This window comes from Corvus brachyrhynchos, unplaced genomic scaffold, assembly GCF_000691975.1.
Source record: "Corvus brachyrhynchos isolate BGI_N302 unplaced genomic scaffold, ASM69197v1 scaffold101, whole genome shotgun sequence".
NCBI classification, from domain to species: domain Eukaryota; kingdom Metazoa; phylum Chordata; class Aves; order Passeriformes; family Corvidae; genus Corvus; species Corvus brachyrhynchos.
The window spans coordinates 22881468-22890136 of NW_008237239.1; the positions used below are offsets into that span (position 1 = coordinate 22881468).

The window sequence follows — 8669 nt, forward strand, 5'->3', positions numbered from 1 at the left end:
GAGGCTGCTCCGGCACCCGCTGAAGGGCGGTCGCGATGCCCACCTGTGCGCCCTTGCTCTGCGTTGCTGTCGCTGAGCAGGAGGGTTTGCTGTAAGAGAGCCCTTTAGCCTCTTATCTGCAATATGTGTATGTGTGTGTGTGTATATATATATACAGATACACGTTGTGGTGGGTTGACGCCAGGTGTCCACCAAAGCCGTTCTCTCACTTCTCAGCTGGTCAAGGGAGAGAAAACGGAACAAAAAGGGTCAAAGGTCGAGATAAGGGCGGGGAGAGCTCTCAGCAGATCACGGTCAAAACAGACTTGACTTGGGGAAATGAGCTTAGTTTATTACCAGTCAAAATCAGAGCAGGATTACGAGAGGTAAAAGAAATCCTGAAAACACCTTCCCTTCTCCCTTCCCTCTTGCCCAGGCTCTATCTCCTTCCCACCAGTGGCACTGGAGGACAGGGATTGAAGGTTATGGTCAGTTCATCACAAGTTGTTTCTGAATTTTTCCCATGTTATTGCTTTTCCCCGTTCATGTTTACAAGTTGATTTAGACTGCGTTCAATCCTTTGGTGACCAGGAATTAAAACAAGCACCGCAGAGAGTGTTCATGCTTTTCAGATTGTCTGATTTTTGCTCCCCTCTGGAAGGAAGAAAACACGACTGCTTAATGATTTGCTATGTTAGAATGTTTCGTTTTCTCTGCCTCAAGGATCTGACTCAATTTTGCTGCTTCTTTAGAACATCCCAGAAGAAAGCTTGTATGTGAAGTGTAACGGGCGACTGGCCAGTGATGAAGATGAGTTGCAGAGTGGAGTCGTTTATAGCCTGGAGCCAAGGCTTTGTGGTGGAAAAGGAGGTTTGTTGTTTATACTGTTTTTAGATTATTAGGTTAAAAAACTTCTGCTGTGCCATAGTCTATACTGATAGCAGGAGTCCTCAGGTATTGGCAGATCTCTTGTGTGTGTGACTGATACAAAGTCTCAGAGCTGAAACCAAAGTGTACGTGCAAAGCTGAGGATTGACCAGGGAAGCTGCAGTCCAGATCTTCCTCACATCCCTTTTCAGCTTATCTCTATTAGTAGAAATCTGTAACATGCACCAAAGTGACTTCAGAGTTGAAATTGTGTTGAAAAGGACCTGTCATCTTAGGCTCTGAAGCTTCATTCGTGGTCACTTAGGACAAGTATTTCAGGCACAGATAGTCTGTGATTTGCATCTGTTATGTGACCTAATTGATTTTATCTTCTCTTATTTAAAAAAGAACGTATAAAGGCCAAGATGCCAAAGTAGCCAAAGAACTAAAGAATTCAACCTAAGCTGTACTCGTTATATTGATGAAGTATTTTAACTGTGTTATTGAAGGTGTTTATTAGCTGAACACAATACTTTTTTTTGCCTCACAGTACAGCAGGCTGCGTGGCCTGTTTATAGCACTCCTTAAAGGTCCTTTTAGGGCGCTGAAAAGTACAGATTTTTTTCAGTTTCCAGTTCAAAAACAGTGCTTGGCACTTTGCAGTTGCATGAAGAATTCTGTTGCTATTAATCCACACTCTGAACTTGTTAAATGAGGGTCTTTCTTCAGCTGGAGACAGAGTAAGGTGGGACTGAGTGAGAGAAATTAACAGTCTTGCCATGAGTAATTAGTGGCTGAGGAATGTATAGAAATCTGTTGGGGGGGCTCTCTAGCATAACACTGTGCAACTTTTAACTTTACTTCAGTTACATTGAGGGAAAGGGCTGAATTCTGTGTATTCTTTTTCCATAATTATTCTTCTGTTGTGTGCCAGCCCATCTCCTTTTGTTTCTGTTTAGCTAACTCCTGATTACTTTCTTTCTCCGAAAGGGTTTGGGTCGATGCTGCGAGCCCTTGGTGCTCAGATTGAGAAGACGACAAACAGAGAGGCGTGTCGGGATCTCAGTGGAAGGAGACTGCGGGATGTCAACCACGAAAAAGCGTAAGGCATTTTCTCAGAAGCTGAAGTCATGAAATAACCTGATCCTGTAGCTCACTGTTACCAAAAGAGGCCAAATGACAGCCTGTTGTAGTAATGGAATGGTATTTTGAATGCTAAAAAGAGCAAAAGTGAAATCTTAAGTGCAGGTGGATTGGAAGCCAACAGGGCTCTCCTGGCAAAATAGATGTGATTTTACTGCGGCCTGCATCTGAGAGACTGTTCTGCACCTCTTGGATTCCTCGTCTGGAATTCTCACAGTTCTCTCTGAAGCTGCAAAACCACAGTCTTGGGGATGTGTGAACTTAACTGCTGTTTCTGGCTTTCAAAAGAAACTCTACTCTCTTCTCTGCAGCAGAATGTCTGTTCCCTCGGTATTTCCCCTGAGTGCCGTTGTCTTTTCCCATTGTCTCCCATGCTAGCAGGTGGTGGAAGCGTTCTGTAACTGCCAAGCAGCGAACTGCTGTTACAGCAGCTGCTGGAAGCGCTCATTTTGGTGGTTCTGTCGTGCGCAGGATGGCTGAGTGGGTGAAGAAGCAGGCGGAGCGGGAGGCGGAGGGGGAGCAGCGGCGCCTGGAGAGGCTGCAGCGGAAGCTGGCGGAGCCGCGGCACACGTTCACCGACCCCGAGTACGAGCGGCAGTACCGCGAGATGGCCGAGCGCCAGGAGGAGTCGCTCCGCATCGGTACTGCCGCCTGCCCTCACTCTGGCCTCACAGCCTACAGCAGATTAAGAGCCTCTCTAGCCTCACTCCAGTAGGAAAATGTGCAGAAAAATTGGTTTCTTTCAATTGAATGAAATTTTAAGTTCCAGTGAAATTTGTTTGATTTGATTTTTGCGCTTTGTCTGAAGTGTGTGTTAAATTTTATTGAACAGTGTGATGCTTCACCTTGCTTTGCGAGGTCACCTCATAACAGCCAAATTCTGTGAAGGTGGTGTTGCTAGTTGAGCTGTAAGAATTACACAGTGAAACTATAAAGAGGTTGGACATAAAAACTTGACTTTGGATCCAACTACAGAATACCTTGTTTCGCTTCCTGGTCTTTGTAGTTACTTTATTTATCTCCATATTGTTCCCTTGCTGTCAGCTAGATAGTGAAACTTGAGGCTGAATGGGTTGAAGAACCTGATAGTTCAGTTCAGGAATCCAATTTTAATTGACTCTGTGCCTTAGTAAATCCATGCAGGAAAGCTTTTGCTGCTACTGAGTTTATGTTCAAGTTTTGAGTCTATATCAGCAATAGTGATTCTTTCCATTAGTGTTTTAAATTACATCTGAAGTGAAAAGATAAGTAGAACTTAGGACAGGTATGAATCGTGTACTGATGAAGTTCACTTTCAAATTTGTTTTGAAGGCTTGCAGGTTATTGCCAGCAAAGCAGTGTCATCAGAAAGTGGCAAGAGTCGGAAACGTCCCGGTGAGCCTGGAAAGAATGAAACAAAATGTGAAAAAAGAAAATGTCCTTGGTAAGAGTTACACCTTGTTTTTATACTCAAGTCTTAAGCCTTGAACAGGATGAAACTATAGGTACATCCAAGTAAGCAGAATCTAGTCTGAGATGTAGACTGAAATGGAAATAAGAAAATTGAACTGATTAAATCAAAGAACTGAAAGTAAACATTACTGCATTCCTATAATTCTGTCCCAGGTGGAGCGGATAAATTTCATTTGCAAAAACAGACACTTTCTTCCCCCACCCCTTATAAATGATTGTACTCTACAACTTCCTATTGTCATTTTCTTCATTAATGAGTTCTATTTACAATGAACTTTAAAAGATTATTTTTCTCCCCTGGCATCTCTCAGCTAATGTAACATGAAAGAGAAGTCAAGGATTCCAGTCATTTCTGTATTGGGAATGCTGTAATACCTGTTTTGGGGGGTTGTAGGTCCTGTTCAGTATCGACAGCTCTTCCATTAACTAAACTAACCTAAATAGCTGTTAGAGTAGGTCGTGAAATCTCTCTGAAGTGGGTTTTGGAAAGAGAAATGTGTCAATTAAAAAACTTATTTAAAAGAAAAAAAGTTAAAATAGATGCATGTTAATTTGTAACATATTCCCTGTGCCAGGCCAGGATTGGATGAGGCCACAGGCTCAGGCTGTGAGGATGACAATAAGGATGACTCCCCTTGTGCATCTGACAGAAGTTGTCCATCAGGCAGCAGATCCAATGAAAGTGCTGGAAATTCAGATGAGTGTTCAAGCAGCTCTGTGGCTTCAGCAGAGGATAGTCCATCTACCAGTGCAAGCAAGAAACCACTGGAGCAGCCAGAAGGTTCTGGAAGAGATCTGCAAGGAGAGGTGTGCACAGGGCAGGCTGAAATTCTGGCTGAAGAAAACAGTAAAATGACAGAGCCCCCGAAGGAAGAGGCCCAAGGAAAAAATGGAGTGACTCAAGCTCAGAAAGAAGAGCAAGAAAATGTTCCTGCTAAGGCACAGGAAACAAACCAGTCACAGAGCACAGTAAGTATGAAGCAGTACAAAATGTGGTGTGTCCTCAGCTGCTTTTAGAGCTGAAGAAGCAAGCAAGCTCCAGCAATGTAGCTTTTACCACTGATGAAAGCCCAATTGATACTTGGCAGCAAAGGGTGCCAATATTTGTGCTTTTTGGGTTCTTGCATGATATTACTGTTAAAGATTTGTGAGGGTGATGAATCTGGGCTTACTCTAGCAATAAAACAAAGTGTAGCTCTTTTTTTCAGGCTAGTGAGTTACTGGGATTTTTTTTTCCACCTTGGGTGGAAAGTCAGCCACTGGCAGTGACTGAACTCTGATGTGTGAAAGTTTATCACAGTTCAGTGGGAAAAAGACCAAAGATGTAATCTGATCAATTAGATCCTTGTCATCTACTGTACTATTAGAGCTGGCAAATTTTAAACAGGATGTTTACCATTCTTCACTGTTTACCTTTTGCTCAGTATTTGCGAGACTTTCTATTCCTAGAACAGGAAACTCCACCAATGCTGTGGCAGATTGTTATTGCAGGTGGAAATATTTTTATAGGAGTCCTTGATGAATATATTTTTTTTAGAAGTAGGGTGAGAATAATGAGGCAACCAGTTGGGGTTTTGTATGCTTAGCAGGACAAAGGTTCTGATTCTGCCAGCAAGAATTGTTTTTGCTGAGTGCATAATGGGGTACACTCATTCCCACTGCTGTTATTACTTGCTCTGAAGTCTCTCTGGTACAGACTATAAGACCAATATGTGCATTTAGATATTGAACAACATGGGCTTAGATTTTGGTGTCATTTTTAGTGTTAGTAAATTTCAGCGCTTGAATTATCCCATCTATTCCATGTTCTTCTGTGGACAAGGCCCTGGGCTTGGACTAGACAATCTGCAGAGGTCCCTTTTACCCTCAATCAATTTGCAAATATACCAATTCCCTTTCCAGATGAAATTTTAGTCCATATTTTCTTTTTGCAGCAGAATGAGGTGTGAACTTCAGAACTTCTTTGGGTTAGTCTTACTGAAAAAGTGGTGCTTTTATATCTATTTCTTTTATTACAATGTAACTGAATTAGAAAAACCATTTCGTCCTCCTTCCTGCTTCTGCTGGAGGTATATTGGTTATATTCTGCATCAGGCTAAAAAGGGGCTGTCAGCTTTGCTGTGCCTCTGGAAGCTGAGATTAAGCTACTGAACTGCTGGGCACGATGGTGAACTGTTGTTTTGAATTCAGTTTTCCTGGGAGTATTGAACTTTCCTGGGGATAGTCATAGAATCTTCTGAGGTATAAGGGACTCACAGGGATCAAAGTCCAACTCCTGGTCCTGCAAAGGACAGCCCCAATAATCACACCATGTGCCTGAGAGTGTTGTCCAAAAGCTTTTTGAACTCCTGTTTTTCTCAAACATTTTTCTCTTTTCAGGGGGCAGAACCGATAGACCTGCTGGCGTTCAACTCTGCTGCAGAACTGGAAGCCCTGGGTCTAGAGAAGCTGAAGATGGGGTTGATGTCTTTGGGACTGAAATGTGGAGGCACTTTGAAGGAAAGAGCAGCAAGGCTGTTTTCAGTGAGGGGTCTGTCTAGAGACCAGATCAAGCCATCCTTATTTGCAAAGCCCCCTAAAGGGAAAACCTCTGGTTAGATTTGAGAATATTTACCTTTTTTGCATGTGTATTTGATGTCATTAAATAAAAGCTCTTGGTGTCCTTTCAACTGAGTATTCCCAGCTTCTAAACTCACATCCACAAGCTTTGTTAGCATCCCAAGGAGTTATGGAAAGGATGGACAGGTGGTAAGGATATCATCATAGACACAGTGCTTGGGGATCTGTTCCACAGTGTTCTGGAAGGAGGAGAGAAACGCTGAGGCCCTGCAAATCACATATGGAGGTTGTGACAGGACAAGTGGACTCTGTGTAGAAAGGAAATGGGTGTGTTTACTGAATGTTTCATTAGGAAACTGGGATGGAGGGTGCTTGGGAGGTCACCTTAGCATGATGAAGTTTTGCTGATGTAGATCCATTGGCTGGGGATGTTAGATGCTGGCAGTCCCTGCCTGGATGGCAAACCTTTGATGTCACCAGCTCTCTGAGAGGCAGGGACAGTGAGAGAGAGGAGAGCCTTTAGCTCTGAGCACACTGAAACTCCTCTAATATGGGATGGGTAGTGTGGGACAAAAGTGAATTGACCATGTTAATGATGTGTCTGGGCAACAACCCTTACCCAAGTTATTTCCCCTCCCTGCAGTTGCTCTCTTGCTTCAGTTGCACTGATGCAGCCACGTCCAAGCCTACCCTATGTGTCACCTACTTGCCTTTAGTGTTGTGGGTTCCTTGTGAAACCAGATCAGTTCCCTGGTGTGGCTCTAACAAGTTTGCGCCAGCACAACGGAAGCGGGATTACATAAAACACCGGTTGGTGAAGAGAGATCGGAATATTTTAGACCACCAGTAGCACCTAACACTTCAGTGATGATCTGCATCTTCAGTAGTGCCAGAATTGAAAGAAATGCCCTACATCTGTCTTGGAGGACAAGAGCTATACCTTGAACCAGCTCCACATTTTCACAAGTTTGTTTGGGAATTGTTTAGCTCCTGCTGAGTTAAAAAGGAGCAAGCTCTTGCTCTGGGATGTGCCCACATCAAAGGTTACCCTAGAGCATTATTGTGTCTGGAGAGCCAGAGGGGTGCTCAGTGACAATTCAGGACTTTCACATGTTTAAAGGGTATCCTTTTGAAAACAGCTGGATAACAACAGGACTTGGACTGATCCTTCAACAGATGTGAAACAAGTAGGTGAAGTGCTTGAAGCTTTCTAAGAATTTGGACAAGAACAGAAGAGTCAACAGTTGAAAAAAAAATTGTAAACTAAAAGTTCCAATGTTTCCAGTGTTCTATGGGCTATTTCGTTAGGACAGAATGGCCTCAATAGAGGTGATCTTACTGGTCCAGGGCCAGAGGATAATGCAGCTGGCAGCCTGTGTCTGTCTTTTCCTGAGTATTTATGTAGTTTTGGATTTCAAAGATGTTTCTGGTTGTAAATGCACCAAAACTGTGAATATCTTCCCAGAGAAAAGGTTCATCCTCCCACGGAATCACTTCCCCAAAAAGCAAGTGGTGCGACTCAGTCACACTTCTCAAGTGTCATTTTAAATGCATTTATTTCAAACACCTAAGCACTGCCTCGTGTTTCACTGGCATCTCAGAGTTACTGACTGAGAAAAAGTAATCAGTGAAAACACTGGCACAAGCCCGACGGAGGGCTTTTCCTCACTTCATACGGATCCATCTCTTCCCTGGAATGAAAGAAGTACATCTAATACACAAACCAGCAGGGAACAGGGCAGGTTACAGAGGGAAAGAACTGGTGGAGGTTTAGGAATATCACCAGCAGCAGAAACAACAGCTGCCAGCCTTCAACCAAAAGGCTCCATTCCATTGTCCTCACCTCTACAAATAAGCAAGTTGCTCAAAAGCCACTCGTGAACATCCCTTTTGCTGGAGCGTGCAGGAATTGCTTCCCTTGGTTTCCCGAGTGCTGCAGCTTCTGCTCTCGCTGCTGTAGGTGGCACTGGACTGACGCGGAGGATGTGTCCGGCTCCAGCAGCGCTGCCAAAGCCTCGCCCCTCGGCACAGGGCACCTGACCCGAGTCCCGCGGGTGCAGGCACACGGTGCTGCTGCGGAGCAGGGACACTGGGTCACCTTTACACCATTCTGCCCGTTCCTGTGACTGTCACAATCAATCCTTCTGATCCCCCCGCAACTCATTCTTGCGCAACATTTAGCTTTCTGGAGAAGGTTGGCGTTTGAAAGGTTTATTTGTAGCCATGCCTATTCTCGGGAAGGTGCTATTTTTAAATCCTAAGGTTTCCTCCAAGACATTTAACTGGAAATGGCAGTGCCTGCACCCCTCTTAGTTAGCACTGCCACCTCAGCTGGCTCGGCTCTGACTATAGCTGAGCAATTAGAGTGGCTTTGCAGATTAACATGCCTAATGATACCTGAAGGGAGGGAGGTGACAACTCTGACCTCACCCAGCTGCAGAGGAGGGGCTGGGCAGGCACCATTGCTTTCCAGCACTGCTAGAGGCTGGGCAAATCCAGGACAGTTAGTCTGGGTTTAAAGCCAGAAGCTGTGCCTGCTTGGAAAGTGTCCCGGTGGCCTGAATGCACGAGCTGCCTGTCCTGCTTCTCCCTGCTGCCTTCACTGGGTGCCTCTAACCAGGCACAAGGAGCCAGGAATTTGCACAAAACTTGCAGGGCAGAAAGGAGCA

At 44.4% G+C, this 8669-nt stretch overlaps 1 protein-coding gene across 1 annotated transcript; it reads left to right on the forward strand.

Annotated features, from left to right (window-relative positions):
- The first annotated feature begins 35 nt into the window (after nucleotides 1-35).
- On the forward strand, nucleotides 36-6110 carry SDE2 (SDE2 telomere maintenance homolog). The gene is made up of 8 exons (XM_008630570.1): nucleotides 36-91; nucleotides 158-365; nucleotides 732-849; nucleotides 1837-1948; nucleotides 2461-2630; nucleotides 3301-3412; nucleotides 4017-4410; nucleotides 5821-6110. The coding sequence occupies exons 1-8, from the start codon at nucleotides 36-38 to the stop codon at nucleotides 6037-6039; spliced, it is 1389 nt and encodes a 462-aa protein (XP_008628792.1). The 3' UTR covers nucleotides 6040-6110.
- Nucleotides 6111-8669: the final 2559 nt, after the last annotated feature.

Excerpts from the sequence above, each read along its gene's own strand:
- SDE2 (XM_008630570.1), top strand. The coding sequence starts at position 36 with ATGCCCACCTGTGCGCCCTTGCTCTGCGTTGCTGTCGCTGAGCAGGAG. Across the intron at positions 92-157 it reads GCTGAGCAGGAGGGTTTGCT|ATACACGTTGTGGTGGGTTG; the intron begins GTAAGAGAGCCC and ends ATATATATACAG. Across the intron at positions 1,949-2,460 it reads GATGTCAACCACGAAAAAGC|GATGGCTGAGTGGGTGAAGA; the intron begins GTAAGGCATTTT and ends TGTCGTGCGCAG.